We start from the raw sequence: 20,841 nt of genomic DNA, 5'->3' as shown, positions 1-20,841 counted from the left end.
CATGCTGTTTGTCATAATAGTCAAGCAAGAGTCATTGCAGGCAGCAATTTTGCACACAAAACTAATAGAATCTAATTGTAATGAATGTTACATTCTTATGCCTGAGATCTACATAACGTAGATCTCAGTTGATTCCAATGCTCATAGCATTTTTATTATGTATCCAGATTCTATAATCTCATTTTGTGTATAAATTAAAAACTGTTAGTTTTTAAATGCAAGCAGACATAAGGTCTGTGTACCAAAATGAAATACAAGAGCAGAAATTATGATTCAGATTCCTCACTTTTAAAATAAAATATATCCAGTCTGTGTAGGCATACGGACCCTCAAAATGGTTTCTGTGAATTAAGAGAATAATTTGGAATCTCTTGTTCACCCTGGACAAGCATTACAGAAGCATCATTTAAATACTGTTGTGTGTAGGGCAGCACACAGTATAAGACTGCAAGCAATTAAAAGTTACATCAGTCATAAATGCATTTTTGCTGAACACGATTTTTGCACGCTGGCTGAGAGCAGATTTTTACATATTTCCATAGAGCAGAGAACCTGAGCATCTGCTAGTGTTCCTGGTTAAGTATACTGACTTGCTTGGAGTTTGGGTTTTCTGGTTGGTTACTGAAGAAAAAAGAGAAGGCAAAGAAAGAATTGTGGCTGTTAGAATATGAGCTTCCCTTTCTGTGATCATATCTCTGTGGTTGTGATATAGCATGGGACTGGGTTTGTGTGCTTGACTCTTGCTTTGCGTGATGAGCCTGTTTTATTTGAGTACTGGCAGCAAAGCTCATTCATTGCATTTCTCTCTTGCTTGTAGATTACAAGAAAATGTACTGCTTGGTGTGTGAATATATTGTAAAAAATTGGCCCAGGAGCTGAGTCTGCATCAGAAACACAGGCTTTTAGGGACTGCACACAGTTACGTGTAACAGAGCGTGTCATGGGGCTGATCATTGCTGACTGACCAGCTCACCTATGCAAGGATGATCTCTGTTTCATATCATATCTGTTCATCCTCGTGACACAGCAGCTGGTTCCATTTGCCTGAGATGAGGCTGAATGTGGTCTGCATAGACAAATGAAGCCAGTCACCTTAAAGCTGTTTTCAGCATTTGGTTTGGTTTGGTTTTATTTGGGGGTTTTCTGTTGAGAAATGAGGTTAAAAGTCCACTGGTGTAAAACTTGACTTTTATTGATCTCAGGTGCTAATCGTGTGACCCTGGAGGACTCCAACATCCTTCAGCCGATGGGTCTCACTGTGCTGGGGAATCACTTGTATTGGATTGATCGTCAGCAGCAGATGATTGAGAGAGTGGAGAAAATGAACGGGTACAAAAGGACTAGAATCCAAGGCCGAATCGCCCACCTAACAGGCATTCATGCTGTGGAAGAGCTTGATATGGAGGAATTCTGTGAGTTGATTGCAATACCTGATGTCTCTCACTCTTTGTCACTGTCCCTCAGTCCTCATCCAGTTGAATATTGTACTACTGTTGCCCAGTAGGCTCCAAGTAAGCCACGGACGGAGTGCTTTCAGCTTGACTGGTTTGGATCCTAGAATTTCCTCATTCTTGCCCAGAGGACGTTTTCTGCACAGCTAGAATATGTGACTTCATGGCACATAGTTACCTGCTTCGTACAAGGTCACAGGACACTGAATTTACTCTAAAAGGTTTTGAGTTCAGCCAAGTAAGAAGACGTGGAAAAAGACTTAAAAAAGGAGAAAGAAAGAAATTGGCTTCTCTCCAGGGCTTTCAGGCACCTGTGTTAAGTGTGACTGGTTTGACTTAGCACAATCAATGACATAAGAGCCTCCAGTGAAGAAGGGAGAACGGGAGGGATGCTCCTACGGTGAATTACTGTGGATGCAGAATTTCTGTCCCATCAGAGGTAGAACCATTTTAGGGGCAACCTTCTTAAAGGGATCCTGCATGCAGGACCTTCTTTCTCTGGACTGGTGGTCCACATTCCTGTTGTCTGAGGGAGAGTGCAGAAACCTGAAAGTAATTACTCCTCAAAGTAACAATCTATAGTCTTTCCTGCTTAACAGGAATATAAAAGAGAATATAAAAGCATGACCAAGATGTGGGAAACGGAGTCCTGTTGACAGTGTCCATTTTCAACCTTGTTCCTTGTGATAAGTTGGTTTATATATAGGGAAGGTACTTTTGTCTGTAATGCTTTCATTTTCAGCAAAAATTACGCTACTTTGCCACCCTCTGTGCTGCAAACATTAGTTTATGTGATAGCTGAAAGTATTTTCAAGCTTGCCTAGGTGGGTAAGCGGTTACAAATACAATAGTGTAAGTGCTTAAACAGTAGTGGATTCTATGTCCTAATGCTCATCCAGATGTTCTTTTTCCTTTCACAATACCCATTTTTTCTTCTGTGCCATTTCTCATATTTTAGTGTATTTCAAAGGTAATATTGAATGATGCAGAAAGATTTTTTTCTTTAATTCTCAGCACTGTTTAAAAAAAAAAAATACTTTATATCCCAAGCATGTTTTAGAAAGGTTTCTTTTTTATGGCAAGAATACTGTTTATTGTAAGCCACACCGAAAGGGATCACATTTTGCAGCTGAAAAGAGCGCCTTAAGCTTGAAGGAGAATTCCTGGGAGGTTAGGGGGCTGGCAATCTGCAGTGACGTGTGCTGATTCTTGATGTCTGGCTACCCTAGGAATGCACGTGGGATGTCTAACTATGTTGTCATTGTGAATGTCTCAGATCTCCTTTGTCAATCCTCTTCACCTGGGCTCCCAAATTCTTGTTTGAAGTCCTTTAAAGGACTCCATATCACTGTGACTGGGGGAAATGTAGTTTTTGTAAAGTAGTAAATCAGCTTTTGAGCACTGATCTGAAAAATCATGCATTTATCTTCCTATAAATTTGTTCTGAAGTCTTGGTTGCCCAAACAGAAGTGCTTTGTGTGTGGTTTTGCGAGCTTGCCCTAGCTAAGAGTACTTATGTTTTCTTGAATGCTATCTAATGTTCTTTTCTGTGTGTTTCTTCAGCTGTGCATCCATGCTCCCGTGACAATGGTGGGTGTTCACACATCTGCATTGCCAAAGGGGATGGGACTCCAAGATGTTCATGTCCCGAGCACCTGGTGCTTCTACAGAATCTCTTAACATGTGGAGGTGAGTCACATTCAACAGTACTGCATCCCAGTCCAAACCGTGTATTTACACACTGCTTTCCTATACATGGTGCGTTGCATTATGTGTTAACTTGGCCTTTGAGTCTTCTACCAGCTGATTTCTGCTTCAGTTTTTGGGCATATGGGACTTTGCATTGGTAGCAATGTTGTTTGACCTTAAAGTCAGACATGATGTTCTTGTTTGACCTTAAAGTACATCTTCTACTGTATGATGTGACAGGTTTGTACTTTAAACAAATGCTTATAAGATGATGTTGCATCAACCCATGATGACTTAGCAGCAGAAATGATTCCAGCGGTGTGATACTCCAGTCTTTCAGATTGGTCTCATCACATGAAACGCTGTTCTGTCTAGTTATGAAATGTGGGCCAGAAGCTCCATTGCAATCCTTTTAAATTAAGGTAGCTCTCCTCTTTCCACATGGTAGACTTTTCCTTTAGACTTCCCTTTCACAGTCCCAGGATTTTTGAAAATTGTAACGTTAACACTTTGAGGGGATTAAAACCAAAACGAGCCCTGTTGTTTCTTTTTGGGAAGTATCACGTCTTAAATCTTTTGGCTCTGTTTGTCCTCTTGAACTTCTTTCTATATATTCATCTTGCCGTGGATTTCATTTTCTGGCTGAACTCTGACCTCCCATGGGAGAGTCATTTTGATCATAAACTGTTTTCTTTCCCATGACCACAACACACTATGTGGTTTTAGAATAGTGGTGATTATATCTGTGGAGGGGGGTAGGGAGCAATCAGTCTACTTATATTTCTTGCTGTACTGTTGTGCAATATGGCCAGTGAGAGATTGTTACACCCCACTCCTGCTTTGTTATCCTCGGCCACAAATCTAAAAATTAAGAGGCCTCCATTTCAGGGTCTGGTTTATGTATTCTAATCCTTCACTAAAGCCTGTAACAACTATTTAACCCATCTTGTCTGCTGTAGTAACAGCCAGCAGCCAATGTTTCAAAATAGATTAACAGATTAATAGCTGTTTGGCTGGATATTTGCCCATGTACCCTCATGAATGTTCCTGACAAGTTTTTAAATGCACGCTTGTGCCCACCAAGTACAACCATAATGCAACAGTAAATGTGCAGAAGTAATAATCTATCTGTTGAATTATCTAAGCTGTATACTTAGATAAAATTTAATTCAAGAACTATCTTAATGCGTTTATCTGGCATCTTTATCTTACTGACACCAAATAGTTGTAAACTAGAAACATAAAAATAATAAAATTTTCAAAAATAAAATGCATTTTATTTTTCAAGCTCTTGATTATATTTGAGTCTTGTTCTTGAACATTTCTCCCTAATGAAGGAATTACAGCACTTTAAAAATGGTTTGCATGTAATTGTATACCTCTAAGATGTGCAACTTCACCCTCATGAGAAAAATGCTCATACCAAAGTCTCGTCACTGGTTACAGCTGAGGAGCTTTCCTTATGCTGGGTTCTTTGTGAAGTCCTTTCCTGAGTCTGAATGTTAATAAAAGCTCATTTGGTTTCCAGCTTGCTCAATATTTTTGTCGTAGGCAGGGTATGATGTGGTACTCTGTTAATCCAAGTGGTAAAGCATCTCCATTAGAGTATTAGCTGGTAAGAGCAGCTATAGGGACTAGCGACTGCCTCTGTTAACTGATTTATTTATGTCATAGGGATTTGACCCAGCAGCTTCTGAAATCAGTAGAAATATATCTGTTTGCTGCAGTGATTTTGAGATATATTATTATATTTTGAATATAATTAACTGCTACTTATAATTACTAAAGGAACTTACACATTGACTTCTTCTTTCATTGGTACTCATGGTGAGAAATCTGTGCTAGCATGCTATATGTAAGAATGAGAAGCAGTTTTTTCAAAAGATTCTTGCTCTGGATTGTCTTTGCCTTTTGACATTCTGAAGAAAGCAACTGAGAATGCCTTGTTACAGCACAATTGTTGCACCTCTACATGAGGTTGTAGCTGCTGCTTAATGCTCTCAGTGTGCGATTGCAATTTGAGCAATGGTACAGATGTGGAATGGATTGATGCCAGGATTCTGGGGTCCATAAAAAGTCAAATTTGAAGGAAGTCCCAGCTTTCTTAGGTCAAACAAACATAAAAATAGGCGTGCACAAGGATCAGTTTTCTGTCTCTGACTATAGTGAAAGAATGTAAAATCAGGACAGCACTACAGTGCTTCTCAGATTATTCTCTGAACGTTCAGCTACTTGCAGCCAGAGGACTTGGCTTAATGTTTAACAGACCTTTGCAGGTTTTTTTCTCCATTCGTGTTTTTCAATTCATATCAGACATGGACATTTGTGGAGAAACCTCTCAAAAAATAGAGAAACGCAGATGTATGTTTTAGCTGTATTTGTTGCCCATTAACCCAGTGTCTGAAGAGTTTTTATGAAGAATTGTTCCAGTCTAATATAATCACAGGGATTAGAATTGCATAGAATGTGGTTTGAGACCAGAGATTGAATATTCGTTTGAATTTGTGTGTAAGATGGTGTCTTCCAAAACGTGGCTGTTGGGGCCAAAGTAACGTGTAGTATTTATAGTTCCTGTCCTTAGTTCAGTGCTCACCTGCTCGAGCAAGCTTCTTCAATCAGCATGCATCCAGGTTTTGTTATGAAATTAGACAAGTTTCATTCCCTGTGCAGAATCATGTTTTCCTCTTTGCTGCCATCTTACTATTGTCACAGAAGAACTTCAGTCCAGGAGTGTGTTATTCTTGAAAAAGTCCATCATGTCTTTACTCTGTTGTAAGGGTTTAAATACTTATGTGATTTGTTTTCTCTTTCCCCAGAACCTCCAACTTGTTCCCCCGATCAGTTTACTTGTGCAACTGGAGAGATTGACTGTATCCCAATGGCATGGCGGTGTGATGGATTTCCAGAGTGTGATGATCAGAGTGATGAAGATAATTGCCCCATATGCTCTGCATCCCAGTTCCAGTGTGAGAAAGGACAGTGTATCGATGCACACTTGCGCTGTAATGGAGAAATTGACTGCCAAGATAAATCTGATGAAGCGGATTGTGATAGTAAGATTAATTTTCCTGAACTCATGGTTCTAACATAAGCATCCATTTGGGATTCTAACTGTTCTTATATATATATGTGTGATTTTTAGTTTCAAATGAGGGAAAACAGCCTAAGCTATTAAGCTTATAAATAAGCCTTCCACTGTTGTTCAAATTAAACTTCTCTGTGGCTACATAAATTGCTGACCGTGTAACTATAGATATGGTGGAAGGAGTGGAGAGTATCTTTAATTCACATTCAGAATGAAAACAGGAAAGAAACTGGCAGAACTTGACATGTGCTTTTTTTTTTTCCTGCATGATTACCATTTTGGCTTGCACTCTTACCATAGTGTCCACTTCCCCTTTGGGCAGTGGTCAATGCAAATTACCACAGGGATGAAGAGATGGACTTAATCCTCTGGCTCAATTGGCTGTTCTGAGAGTTCATTTTTAGCAAGTTGACACTTAGAATCATGGATGTGTATTTCCGTGAGAAATCTTTGGAATCTGGATCCAAGAGAGAAGCGTGGACATTTGCATCATCCTTTGATTGAAGGGAACACTTGTATATTCTGTGTCTAGTATTGTCCTGGTTTCAGCTAGGATTGAGTTAATGTATGGAGTCCATATGCAGTGTAATGGTGCCATTACTCACACACAGAGTCTAAGTTGAATGTGATTTTGGGTGAGAATAGGCAATAAATTAAATTGTATGGTTAGTTCCTAAATAACTCTGTGATTGGATGTTATCATTGCTACAACTGCTATATGCTGTATCAGTATAGTAATATAGTATATATGCTGTATAGTAAGAATCACCAAAATGAACAGAGGATGAAGTTTGATGAAACCAAGCAAAGTGAGACAATGATGGAGCCAGAACTGACTTCAGCAACCAGTGCCCAGCAACTTCCTTGCCATCAACATTTTCAACCTGCAGACCATGAGCATGGACCACACCAGATACACCAGCCATGAGGTCCAGATGCAGAACGCAAAAGTCTGACACCACACACCATCTCTCCAGCCCTAAGAGACCATTATGACAGATGGAGCCCAAAGTCATGGTCTATGTGAACTCAACAGACATTTGAGAGGGATGGCCCATAGACCAAAGGAATGATATCTATGTGTGTGTATATATCTACCAAAAACAGGGAAAGGGGTGGCGATCAATTGGAAGTGTAGGATCTGGGCATGATGTAGATGGTATTGAATAAAGAGGGGATAATCTCCAGCTTTTGACTAGGATAATTTTGATCAGCCAAAGGGATATTCCATACTATATGACATCATATTCAGCATAAAAGGTGCTAGTTGGGGTGCAGTTCTGAGACCAGCTCTGGGATTGTCTTAGTGTCCAACTGTCAGGTTAGTGAATTGCGTTGTGTATCACCCATTTTGTATATTCTGTTCTAAGTCCTGTTACTCCTCTTGCCTTCTCCCTGTGCTGTCCCAGGAAACTGTCTGTGGTGGTTTGACCCTGGCTGGAGGCCAGATGCCCACCAAAGCCACTCTATCATTTCCCTTTTCAGCTGGACTGGGGAGAAAACATATATTGAGAGGCTTAGTTGTTGAGACAAGGGCAGAAAGAGATCATTCTGCAATTAGCATCATGAGCAAAACAGACACAACACAGAATTTAAAAACTCTAATTTATTACACTACACACACAATGAAACCTGAGTCAGATAGTGAGAAGTAAAATCAGATCTTAAAACACCTCTCTCCACCCCTCCCTTCTTTGCAGACCACTCTATTAATTATTTTCTCTCCCTTCTCCCCCCAAGTGTGGTGGAGGGGAGAATGGGGGTTTCAGTCAGTTCCCCATGAGTTGTTTTCCTTCTTGAGAGGGGGGGCATTCCTCACACTGCTCCAGCATGAGGCCTCTCCAGAGGCTGCAGGTGGGGTCTTGGCCTTTTCCATGGGCTGCAAGGTGGTATGCACTCCACCATGGTCCTCTTCACAGGCTGCAGGGGAATCATTCTCTCCAGCATCTGCAGCACTTCCTCCCCCTGCTGCTTCACCAGCCTTGGCGTCGGCACAGTTTCTTACATCTTCTCACTCCCTTCTCTGGTGGCAAAAAGCAGCTGCTTGCAGTTTTTTTCTCCTAAAGGTAATTCCCAGAGGCGCTATGACCGTCTCTGTCTCGGCCTTGGTCAGCAACAACTCCAGCCTTGAGTTGGTTGGTGTTTGCTCTGTTGGGTCTAGGGAAAGCTTCTAGCTGCTTCTTGCAGAAGCCACCCCTGCAGCACCCCCTTCCTCTACCAGAACCCTGCCATGCAAAACCACAACACTGTCCTTATCTCAACCCACAACGTTTGCCTTTGTCTTCCTATTCTCCTCATCCCATGGTGGGGAGGGGAGTTGGGGAGGAGTGAGAGAGCGGCCACGTGGTACTTGGCTTCCCCCTGGGATTAAACCACAACAGAGGTGTGGCAAACATGGCCTCTGTAGTCCTCAGGAATCTTTACAAGCCAAGGCCTGAGTGGGTTCCTAAGAAAAACAAAACTCCTAGGCCTTTCTCATCCCTTAGCCTCTGCCAGCGTATAACATACTGTATTTGTGGAAGGGAAGTATTAGTAAAGTCTTGTTCTTTATATGAGGTTTATTAAGGTGGTGAGGTTAACTGAGTTTAACAGAACTTTTCTGCTGTGTAGTAGAATGCATCAGAGGAATTGCCTTCTGGTCAGAGCAGTGATTGTCACTGCCTTCCCATAAGTCTGAGTTCAATGCCTTGATTCTATCCAAACTGCTTCTCCTGTGCCCTAGTTTTCCAAGGCATGCTTCTGGAGACTTGAATCTGAAGCATTGGCACAGGATTTGCAGAGTATGACTGTAAGTGGCAAAAGGACTGCCCCTTAATATGTTTGTGTTTCCTGCCCTACAAGGCTGTGGCTTTCATCTTTTTAAATTTACTATGGCACTGCCAGCTGGTCCTTTCATACCCAGTGGAAGTCACAATGTTAACAGTCTGTTGATACTGCATGTGGATTACCATGCCACTGAAGAAACTTCATGTCCTGTACAATGCAGATTCAGTGCTCCAGCTTGTCCTTTGCTGAATCAAGAAGAAACAAGGAGTCAGCCCAACAAGGCAGGACAGCAACGGAAGGAACAGCACATAAGAAGGGAAGGGGCTATTAAGACAGAAGTCTGGATGGAAAACAAAGGAGCAGAAGACAGTTGCAAGAATAAATAGAGGGCTGACAGTCGTGGGCAAATAGGAAGGTGCACACAGGACTTGGTCCTTCTCATAGTGCAAGAACCTATGTGGTACCATGGGAGCTCTAGATGCTTTTAGAGCCTTCTATCAACACGTGCATGTTTTGTATGCACTGTAGGACTTTGTGGAGTTGTATCCAACTTACTGGGGGCATAACAGTCCAGATCAGGAGCTGATGCATTTGCAAGTTCTTGCTAAGTTTTTTTTCTCCATAGATAATCTAGTTGTTTTACACAAGAACTGCTCTGCGAACTGGACTGTGGCAAAGTAAGTATGGCTGCTTAGAGGTTCATTTCACACCACTTATGCTGTGACACAAAACACAAATGTGGATCTTCTCCTCCAGAAGCAAAGAATCTTTTTTTTTGCATTGAATAACCTATACTGTGAACCTTCCAGGATTTCTGATTGCTATAAGACAGTCTCTTTACTTATCATTTAATAGGTTTTGACTTGATGGAGATTCTGAAGGTAATTAACAAGTCCTTTTTGCTGAAACAGAGAAATGCAGGCTTGCATTTTACCCACAGCAGCAAAGCAGGTGTTTTGGTGCCTACAGGGTCATAATATAAAACGTACTGGCGCTTCATGTCTCACTTCTGTTGGTTTTCTTAAGATGCTTGATTACTCCCATGCAAGTAAAACTTAAATGTTTTCTTTCCTTCTGTGCAGCAATTTGTCTACCCAATCAGTTCCGATGTGCAAGCGGCCAGTGCATCCTCCTGAAGCAACAGTGTGACTCCTTTCCAGATTGCATTGACGGTTCTGATGAGCTTATATGTGGTGAGATGTCTTTTTTTGAGATTCAAGTGCTGTGTTCAGGCATAATGTCCTATATCCCTCTGCACTGCCCCAGTCTTTGCATAGTAGTATTCTCTCAGAAAAGTCCAGCGAATCTTGGCCAAATACTCTCACAGTTGTACTTGGCTGCTAAATACAGTCGTGCTTTTCCATTGGTCTGAGTGGCAAAAGAGTGTGAGCTTGCAGCATGGCATAGCAAGCCTGTAATGCTGTCATTCCAGGTAATCCAGGGGCAGCAGTAGTGAAGATGAGTTGAAATCCCAGTGTTACTTCAAGCTAGTTCTAAAATACTGTATGGGGTACAACACTGTCTTGTTTAGATGTGCCTTCAGACCTGTACTCATGTGGACCTGATTCTACTATGCTCAGTACCTTGGATCTTGCAGAGCTGCTGCAAAGCTTGGGGTGGCTTTTAAAAATGCACAGCCCTACCCACTGCAATTACAGGGTCCAGCTGGAGGCTAATTATGTGGAGGCACTAGCAATGAGCAAGTGTCCATGAGAGACCACAAGATGGCCTCTTAAAGTGCAAGTAGTAAAAGAATATAAGGAGAGACCTTGATTTTTCTGGCTAAAATGTTACTTTGAATTCTGATGGTAGCAGGTATATGCAAGTTAAAGGCACACTGATGACAGCTGCCATATTAGTCCTTAGTGGGGTCTGTTATTTTGGAGTAAACCTCACTTTATTGGTGCTACACTTGCAATTTCCCTGATTTGTACCATCAGAGTGAGTAGTGCATGAAGTTTTCAGGCAGTGGGACAGATAAAAGGAGCCTGTAGCAGCTCAGGAGTGGTTTATTAAAATATTTGGAACATAGCATTTTAGAACAGATCAGCAAATAGATGTGCTGATCTGTCAGTAATTCATTCTGAACAAATGCCTTGTGTTGGGTTTGTGTAGAGACATGCAGCACTTTGCTTAATAACATCGCCTACAGGACCTTGGCTAATTGCAAGGGTTTTAATATTTTAAGAGTCTTGTCAGGTTTTGAAGTACTGGCTGTCAGAAGTTGTTCCGCTGCTGGGATGAGAGGAAAGGGCACCAGGTCTGGTGAGGGTAACCTTGTTTCTTCCTTCCATCCTCACAGTGGGTACAGCAAGGAAAAGTGTGTATCATGTGCAAGAGTGGTGAAAGGAGCCCACATGGTGAACAGAAGAAAAGTCTAGAAGAATAGTGTCAAAAACTGTTTAGCTCTCCTGTTGGAAAATTCAGACTGTACATGTTTCTCACGCTTCTCCCACACCTTCCATTTAGCTTTCACCCAGTTCCTCCACTTCCCTGGATAATCTGAAGCCACTTCTTCCTTTTTTTTAAAAAAAAAAGTTGATTTTCTTTGTGCACTTGGCAAACTTTCATGCTGCCAAGTTAATGCAGCTGTTTCCTGTTTGCACTTTGGGTCCAGTCCTGCAATTAGGTCTTAACTGATTTAAATGTGTCTTTCTGTAGACATAAGATTGTCTCCTCTGGAGTCCCTTTGAAGAACACAGCATTCTGTGGTTTCTCGCTTGACTGAGGGCAAGGACTCAAGTAGGGGATAAAAACGATTGCTACTTTCTAGATAAGGAGCTTGCACTCAGAAGCAGCTAGGTTTAACCAAAGTGAGAGTTGTTTGTTTTCAATTCGCTAATTTGAGAGCATGTTTTAATTTTGGCTTTGCTTTTTTCTCATATCATATCCCAACTAATCTGACTATTTCAAAGTTAGGGCCTTAGCTGACATAAAAGCTGTCATGCACTAATAAGTGTGAAAAGTAGATAAAGGCTTTCAGTCAGAAATTAATTCTTGATGCTGAGCTGTTAAGAGTTTCTTAGGAGATCTTTGCATTTCCTTTATCTTCCTTCTCAAATTTCAGTTGTTTTTCATTCACTTCAGTGAACCAGAACCACTGGAGAAAAATTTTATGAAGTGAAGCTTGACTCTTACATGAACCATTTCACTTCTTACAATTTCATTAAGGGGAGAAGGGTCTGTAATTTGATCTGAACATGTAAAATTGATAGACTTTGGCCAAGTTTATATTTTTTCACTTTACAAATATATATATATATGGAATGTGAAAAATTAAAATTATAAATGTTGTGTGAATCACATGGAAGAAATAATTTTCATTGAAGAATGTCACATATGTGAAAAACATGGAGGTGTCAGGCTTATTTGTAAGAATTTTCATAGAATCACGGAATGTTTTGAGTTGGAAGAGACCTCAAAGCCCACCTAGTTCAACCCCCCTACCATGAGCGGGGACACCCTCCACTAGCCCAGGTTGCCCAAAGCCCCATCCAACCTGACCTTGAACACTGACAGGGACCCAGAAGCAGCCACAGCTTGTGGGCAAGGACTGTTTTACTCATAATCAGGGGGGAGATATGATATGTAGCTCATCTCAAATACTGCAGCAGTTTAATTATTTAGTGGACTATATAGGAGAAAAAGAAGTAGGTATTGAGATATTCTGGAATGTGTTTTCCTTCCAGTTTCTAAGGGTGTGTTTTTAGAACACAAGTAATATTTTAGGAAGGAAAAGTATTGTATTTTAAGGCCTGTATTAGCTAGGAGTACATCCACTGCTTAATGCATATGGTAGCTTCCCTCCTGGCAAAATCTGTTAATTTTTTTGTTATTGCTAGCCCAAATAGCTTTTGAGAGAGCAGATTCCTCTCTGATTAAGGACTTCATCTTTGTAAGTATCCTATATCCTTAACCATAGAATTTGTGGGGGAAGAAAAGGAAATATTCTAGGCTGTGGTTGTATCAGGATGAGAAGTAATTCCTGTTCTGACATGAACCCCTACGCAGAAGGGAGAGTACCTTGCTAATACTGCTCTATGTACATGGAGGTAAAGAGGAGGCATGAAGTCTTGTGCATTGAATAAGAACATATGTAGTTATATGCCTGAGTTTAATGCAGATACTTTCAAAGACACTGTGTGAATGGCTGTGAGCTCTCTGATTTGCTGCTCCAGGACAGCAATGTGTATATTGCCCTATGTTTAATGACTTCCTTATTTTTTTCTCTTCCTGTCTTTCCAGAAAAATCAAAGCCAGCCTCAGATGAGTCACCACCACACAGTAGTGCCATCGGCCCTGTCATTGGGATAATACTCTCACTTTTTGTCATGGGAGGAATGTACTTTGTTTGCCAGCGAGTGGTGTGTCAGCGCTATGCTGGGCCCAACAGTCCTTTCCCACACGAGTATGTCAGTGGCACCCCTCACGTCCCTCTTAATTTTATTGCTCCAGGAAGTTCTCAACATGGCACTTTTACTGGTAAGGATGGAAAGGACCTTTATCAGTACCATTACATTGTCTGGATTTGGAGTTTTACAGGTTATTAACAGTGCTGGATGAGGAGTTGGTCTGTTCAATGGTTTTGGTATAAATCTGTCTTTTGGATCAGACATGCAAAAACTACTAGACACGTTTCATTAGGCATCTTGCCAGATTTTTAAACGTGATTTTTGCACAGGTATCTATCTTTTTGATAGAAAAAGTACAGTATTTTGTCAGCAAAAACATCCTGGTCTATGTAATAGAGCGTGGGTTTTCTGTAGTAGCTATTGCCTATGAAGAGTAGTGAACTACATGCAGTATTGTAAACTAAGAGCTATTGCCTATGAAGAGTAGTGAACTACATGCAGTATTGTAAACTAAGAATACATGGGTCATTCAGCATCCTAGTGAGAGCTCTGTTGCATTGTTATTTGTTTCTTGTACTTAGAGGTCCTTCTATCTGTCCTGTCCATCAAAGATCTTCACATAGTTTTGTCCTCTCTGCTTGGGATGGATAAGTCTTTCCACAGTGGAAAGCAGCAGAAGGAAGAAGTGAACCAGCTTAACAGTCTATTATAATAATTAAAAAAAAAAGCAGGGGATATACCTCCTTCACCAAAGTTACAGCAGCACATGTGGAAGAACACAAGCAGCTTTGTAGTCTGACTGCTCATTGCCTGAAGTGTAATGGAAACATCCCCTCCTGTTTATCCCACCTCTGAGAGAGTTTTCCTATTTGCTTTAGAACAAAGTATTTATTCAACCTTTATCTGTAAAACAGTAAACTTCTCTACCTTGCAAAGGACTCAAAGCATCCATTTGGAGAAGTAGTACATGCAGCCACGATGCTGAGATTGAAAGAGGACTTGAAGTATGTACATAAAAGCTCAGGATATTCAGCTGATAGATAAGAACCCAGAAAAGTCATATAGACATCAAAGTAAACACTTAAATGATGTACCTCAAATTATTTTCCAAGTGTAAAATATACTTTTCATAGAAGAAATAGCAAATTCTTAACTACAAAGCACTGAGAAGAAATAATATCTCTTCATATCATTCAGGAAGGTGGAAAGTAAATGTTCACCTGTAAACCTGCCAGACAGGGTCAGAATACAAGAAATCCATACTTTGGAGTGCTTGGAGTCTGCTTTTCATGTCAGCTGAAAATCAGATAGATGACAAACTTAAAACAAATGAAAAAGAAGTGGCACTTATTCACATTAAACAAGTTTTGAGATGTGCTAATTGTTGTTTTCTTCTAGCCATGGCTTTGAAGGTAGCCAGATAAAACTTAGGTTTAGCCTTTCTCACACTTTAATGACTGTGGTCAGCTGTTCCTGCCTAAATTATGTGTTTATGTTTGTCAAAAGGTTTTTGTTGTAGGAAATCAAATTTGAGGATGAAACCATTGTAGGTGGAATCTTTTCAGTTGTGTTTTAAATTGGACTTCACACTAAAGTTTTTTTAACTAAAGCAAGTATCAGTGGGTTTCATCTGTAACAGGACAGGTGCCAAGCTAAGCTGCCATTTCCTTTCTCATTCATATTTGTTAGTTCACATTTCTGTGACAAGTTACAACAGCTGAAAATACTACCATTGGTATTAAGTCTAATGAAAAGACATTGCTTCCTAATACCATGGCTTTTCCAAAAAAGATAAATAGAAATGAATGATGATCAGAAATAGTCACTCTGCTTGTAATAAATATTTCCTTCTGAAAACTCCCCAAACTAAACTCTTCTGTTAGCATTGAATAGTCTGACAGGAAGAAGCTGAAAATGTATTATCTAAGTGTTTATACGAGTAAAACAGATTGAAGAATGTTGTCTTCCCTTTTTCTGTTACCCAGCTTTGTTTCCTTTTGCTTCTGCTGATTTTCAGTTAAAGCAGTGGGGTTTTTTTTGAATACAGATAATTACTTTTTGCTGTTGTTCACTTACTTGCAATTGAATTTCTTCGAATGGAAATTAAAACTTTGGGGGTCTGTATCTTGTTTTTCTTGGCAATGTGTAATGGGTGTGTTTGCTAATGCCTGAGTTTAATTGTAAAATTTCTTAGTTAATGATTTGGGTGAAAAGCTTGGATCATCTATTCTGGAGGTTCCCTTCTCAGAACAGCTTGTGAGGAGTTTGGTGCTGCAGTGAGACAATATAGGAGGTCTGGGGGTGAGATGGTTTCTTTACAGAAGACGTTGTTCCTTGTAATCCTGAAGACTTTACATAAAACACCATTCCAAAAGTGACAACCTGTGGCATTGCATGGGTCTGCCAAGCTAGGGATTTGGCTTCTGTTTTGCATTGGTGGATAAAATTGTGTTTACCTAACCTTGTTCTCCTGTCTGTCGCACTGCAGGCATCTCTTGTGGAAAGTCCATGATTAGCTCCATGAGTCTCATGGGAGGAAGCAGTGGTGCCCCCTTGTATGACAGAAACCATGTTACTGGAGCCTCTTCAAGTAGCTCATCCAGCACTAAAGCCACTTTTTACCCACAGGTATGTCTTTAAAACATAGTTAGATAAAATTCTTTACTGAAAGGGTTGTCAGATATTGGAACAGGCTGCCCAGGGAGGTGGTTGAGTCACCAACCCTGGAGGTGTTTAAAAGAAGAGTAGATGTTGTACGTGGTGACGTTGTCTTGTGTCCAACCTAGTAGGGCTGGATAGATGGTTGGACTTGATGATCTTGAACGTCTTTTACAACCAAACCCATTCTGTGATTCTGTGATCTCCCCCTGCTGAAGAGAGGGAAGATGAAAATTTGCACTAAATAGAATGTTAATAATGGGTTTTCTTGGGTGTTAGTGTTTATGATATACAGGCCCAGTCCAACACCCAGTGAACTTCACAAAACGGCTTTGTTATAGTCTGTGAGGATTACACAATGCTGTATGGTGTCCAAAATGTTTTGTTATTAGAGTAATAGTCAGCTGGGCTGTTTCTGGGCACTTCTGTTCTTCTGTCTTAACTCCTTTGGAGTTGCCACCTTTTTGTTCTTCTTGATAAGGCAAAATTGGTTAATTTTCACACAATCTTCTCAATGAATCCAACAAGAAGCTAGTCACAGCAGTATTTTGGAACTCAGCAGCTCACCTAACTCAGTTTGTCTCATGCCTCACCAGTGTCTCTGTTGTCATGCTGAACAGTTTCATGCAAGTACCTGATGGATGTGTCTGTGCCACGCTAAAAAGGATAAACAGAAAAAACTTAGTTGAATTTATATAAAAAAAACCTTACTTAAATTAATCTTGAAAGAGGAAAGGAGTCCAAGAGCTGATCTGTGTTAGCCAAAAGATCAACTCTTCCATTGGACTTCTGGCCTAAGCTAATCTGACTGTTACTGGAAATTGTTCTTCCACACTTTCCACTCCAATCTATGTCAGCCAGGGCCTGCAGGGATGATATCTGACTTTCCTTCAGGAAAAGCCTGCTTGATTATTAGGGGAGAGAGCAAGGGCTCTGTTACCGTAAAGTTAGTGCTTAATTCAAATATTTTGGTCAGTTCTGCCTGGTAGCTTCAGGTTAATAATAAAAGGGACAGATCTGAGCGTCTAATTGTCTTGGGTTTTTGCTTTGTTTTTACACATCTCAGTGGCGCTGTGAGATGGTCCAGTGAATAGAGACTAGGAGAGAATTAAAGTCAATGGAGTTATGCTAGTTTACATACCTGAGGATCTGGCCACAGGCATCCTGGCTGTATTTATCTGCACATGAAGTGGTGTTGATGCACCCTAGGCTGCTTACAGGAGAGAATTTAGAAGCAGCATGCAGTGCTCCTCCAAGGAAGAGGATTTCGTGAAGATACTCTTGGATGGATTACTCATTGCTACCCACAGCTGGCAATGGGTGGTCTTCCCTCGTCTTCCCTCACAGGAAGCTGGATGCAGGGCTTGTCAGTATTAGTAATGATGAGCTCAACTCAGTGGCTTGCAATCATTTTGCTAGGTGCTGCACAGGGAAGACCAAACTAATGATCTCCACTCCAGTGATTTTACAGTATTATGGTGAGAGAAGAGCAGAGGCAGAGGAAGGATGGCCTGCCACATGGTCAATGGCCAGGACAGGCTGTGTACATGATGCTGACATCAATAGCGAGGCCCTACCATCAACAGCAATGCTGTAATTTTCCACATTGGAAGGGATGAAGTTCTCTCATTGTTTTTAGGCTAGTGTCCTGCTGGCTGTGTCAGGGGTTCTGCTTCCTGCTAGGGGAAGAATCCTCAAGGATTCTGAAGCATATTAAACTTTTCTTAGTGTGAGGGTTACTGGTAGCTGTGTATATGCACACACAGAGGCTGAGGCAGGCTGTAACTGTTTTTTAGCTGTTGGACTCATGTTGTGAACTGCCAAAATGCTGTTTACAGAATGGCAGTAAAAAGGAAGTGTTCAGGGAAGGAGGGAGTTGTATTAGTTGTAGTAAAGGAACTTGGCCTTCTGACTCTGCTGTTGACTGAGGGTGTGTTTAAGGGCTGGGAGTGGAACATAAAGACTGACATAATCTTCAGCAGATGCTAATGGGAAATAAAGTTCAAGGAAGTGCACTGAGATTCAGCAAGACTGGGTTTGATTTCCAGCTTTACCCCATCTTTCCAAAGTAATAATGCATGAAGCAAGAATATTCCCTGTGCAGTGAGAACTTTGAAGGCCTGCGGTGTACCAAAGCCCAGAATGAAATAAGTAGAATTATAGAATCTTTAAGATTGGAAAAGACCTCTAGATCATCAAGTTCAACCTTCTATCCAACATCACCACATCAACTAAACCATGTCCTGCAGTGTCACATCTACATGTTTTTTGAACGTCCCTGGGGATGGTGACTCCACCACCTCTCTGGGCAGCCTGTTCCACTGCCTAACCACTCTCTCCATGCAGAAATTTCCTAATATCTACTCTAAACGTCCCCTGAGGCCATTTCCTCTTCTCTTGCTAGTTACTGGGGAGAAGAGACCAACCTCCACCTCATTACAACCTCCTTTCAGGTAGTTGTTGTGAAGTTGTATAATTAACTTTTGCACGGCTTTTCCTGTTTTTTCCTAGATCTTGAACCCACCTCCTTCCCCAGCTACTGATCGCTCCTTGTATAATGCAGAGATGTTCTATTCCTCAAACATTCCTTCAACCACGAGATCTTCTTACAGGTACAGCTCAGATAAAAAGGTTTGATAAATCTTCTATAGATCTGTCCTTCAGTTTTGCATCTTAAGCAAAATGTTCTTGTTCAGGCTTTTCCTTGTTTAATAAAACTTTTCCCTGTCTTGATAAGTGACCATTCATATGGAGGTTATGCCAGTGTTAATAAACATTAAACATTGGCTCTGTGTTCTTATTGTGACACAACAGGGTTTAGCACCTTTCAGTACACCGTTGCTGAGTAACGATGCATGATACTGCTATGAGTTATATTGCTATGTAACAGTCACGTAGCATCCTGTACAGAGAAGGTTGATGTTTTGTGTTGTTCAGTTTGTCAAACTTACCTTAAAACTCTTTGACAAGTCAACCTATTTCTTAAGAGACTGGGCTAAATGATTGTGGTGGTCTCCTCTGCCTGGTCTGGGGCTAGAAGAACACACTGCTGGCTGAGTGTAGCTCGGTCATTCAAATTTAACACAGGTCAGGTATTTCTTCTTGGGTTCCTATGAAAACCTGAATTGTGGCTCACATAGTGTCAATGAGCCAGCACCTTGACTGAGGACACAGAGCCATTCATTTTCAGTATCTTTCTTTCTCTCACTTTGTTTTGTCCCCCCAGGTTGCAACTAATGCCCATGCTTCTTTTTTTTTTCCAGACCTTACCTTATACGAGGGATAGCTCCACCCACAACCCCATGCAGCACAGATGTCTGTGACAGCGACTATACCACTAGTCGATGGAAGGCCAACAAATACTATATAGATTTAAATTCAGACTCAGACCCTTATCCCCCTCCACCCACACCTCGCAGTCAGTACATGTCGGCAGAAGAAAGTTGCCCTCCGTCTCCTGCCACAGAACGAAGCTATTTTCACCTCTATCCCCCTCCGCCCTCTCCTTGTACAGACTCCTCATGACCTCAACAGAAGGAACTTTTCCTGTAAATATTTTAAAATATGAACAGATTTAAATATATATTTTATGATTTAAAAATAAATCAGGGTGGGAATTAAAAAAAGAAATGTGAATAAAAATGGGTGGGAGGGATGGGGCTGTGAAAATTTGTACAGAGGAAGAATATTTATAAAATTAATTTTTTTAACTTAATTTCCATTTTTTTTGTGCCATATTTGCCTTTTTGAAGTCATGAAAATGACTCATTCTGCAAAGGATTTGGGGAGGGAATGTTGAGCCCTTTTGCATTTTTTAAGTCACCTTTTTACACGCGGAGCGTGCGTAATTCTTTTTACTGAAGTGAGATAAAAAAGTGAAGTGGCTTGTGGGAGGAGTCGTCTAAAGAAAGATGTAAGTTTATTCACGGAGAAGAAAAAACCACGTTTGAATAAAATTGTCAGTGTCCCATCCCTTCACCACCACTGGGAGAAAACATGCAAGATTACAACCCTCGGATGTTCCCGTTTGCGAGTGAGTTGAATGCTTCCCAGCAGAACTCATGTGCTGAGACTTGGATTTCAAACCTCCTTCTCCATTTGCTTAGCATTGAACTGGAAGAACACCAGTTCAAACCTTCAGTTGGTCAAACCTTCCAGTTTAACTAGGCCCACCTCATGTCAGTGCCACTCTGCACATGGCCAATTCTGGAACTGATTCATGCTAGAAAAGGTAACTGGCCCTAAAAAACTTGGGTTACCTCCAATCAGTTCCTGACTTGACCGGATGAATGGTAGTAGAACCAACTGTGCCAACCTGTGGGTGAGAACAAGGGGCAAGCTCAAAGTGGTAGTTAAGCTAAGAGGAATTCCTGGCAAACTGTGGATTTGGTCAATCGTTTTAATTGTGATAAAACCAAGCTCCTTTGTCTTTTCTTGTGAGGCTCTGATGACTTTTGGAGAAGAGACTGTAATATTCTGCTCTTCTCAAACTATTTCTCATTTCCCCATGGTCCCACTGTGCCTGGTCTCTGAGATGTTCAGCTGTGTTGACTTTTGCTTCGTGTCTAATGTTCATTTTCCAAAGTGCAACGATACAGCCACTTGTATTCATTTAAAGGAGGGAAGGCTGTTTCTTAGGCGGTGTTTGTAGATAAAGGTGTCTGCATCGCTCAATACAAAAACATCTGCCATTCAAACAGTTTAATCATGTCTCATAAAAGATTGCCACAAAATTTGTTCAGGTTTAGAAATAGAGAAAAAAGGCCCAGGGGAGGAAAGAGAGGGGACAAATACATAATTCTAATTCTGTTGAAATAAAAAAATACAAACTCTCATACAA

The 20,841-nt window shown here is 40.9% G+C and overlaps 1 protein-coding gene across 4 annotated transcripts in view; it reads left to right on the top strand.

The window, feature by feature from the left end:
* The window catches only part of LRP5 (LDL receptor related protein 5), a gene marked incomplete at its 5' end in the record, with an annotated part of 215,876 nt that extends 196,239 nt beyond the window's left edge, over nt 1-19,637 (top strand). For 2 of the 4 annotated variants that reach the window (XM_084262641.1, XM_084262644.1), the window contains 8 exons: nt 1,203-1,412; nt 3,015-3,140; nt 5,957-6,193; nt 10,074-10,184; nt 13,237-13,473; nt 15,832-15,971; nt 18,513-18,613; nt 19,265-19,637. In XM_084262641.1, the coding sequence (XP_084118767.1) occupies nt 1,203-1,412; nt 3,015-3,140; nt 5,957-6,193; nt 10,074-10,184; nt 13,237-13,473; nt 15,832-15,971; nt 18,513-18,613; nt 19,265-19,526 (1,424 nt within the window). In that variant the 3' untranslated portion in view covers nt 19,527-19,637. Of the gene's footprint in view, nt 1-1,202; nt 1,413-3,014; nt 3,141-5,956; nt 6,194-10,073; nt 10,211-13,236; nt 13,483-15,831; nt 15,972-18,512; nt 18,614-19,264 lie in introns of all 4 variants that reach the window. The other 2 variants (XM_084262643.1, XM_084262642.1) reach the window with 2 other exon arrangements.
* Nucleotides 19,638-20,841: the final 1,204 nt, after the last annotated feature.

The sequence above is a fragment of the Gallinula chloropus genome (assembly GCF_964237585.1).
Source record: "Gallinula chloropus genome assembly, chromosome: 4".
Taxonomy (NCBI): Eukaryota; Metazoa; Chordata; class Aves; order Gruiformes; family Rallidae; genus Gallinula; species Gallinula chloropus.
This window is presented reverse-complemented; position numbering and strand designations above follow the sequence as displayed.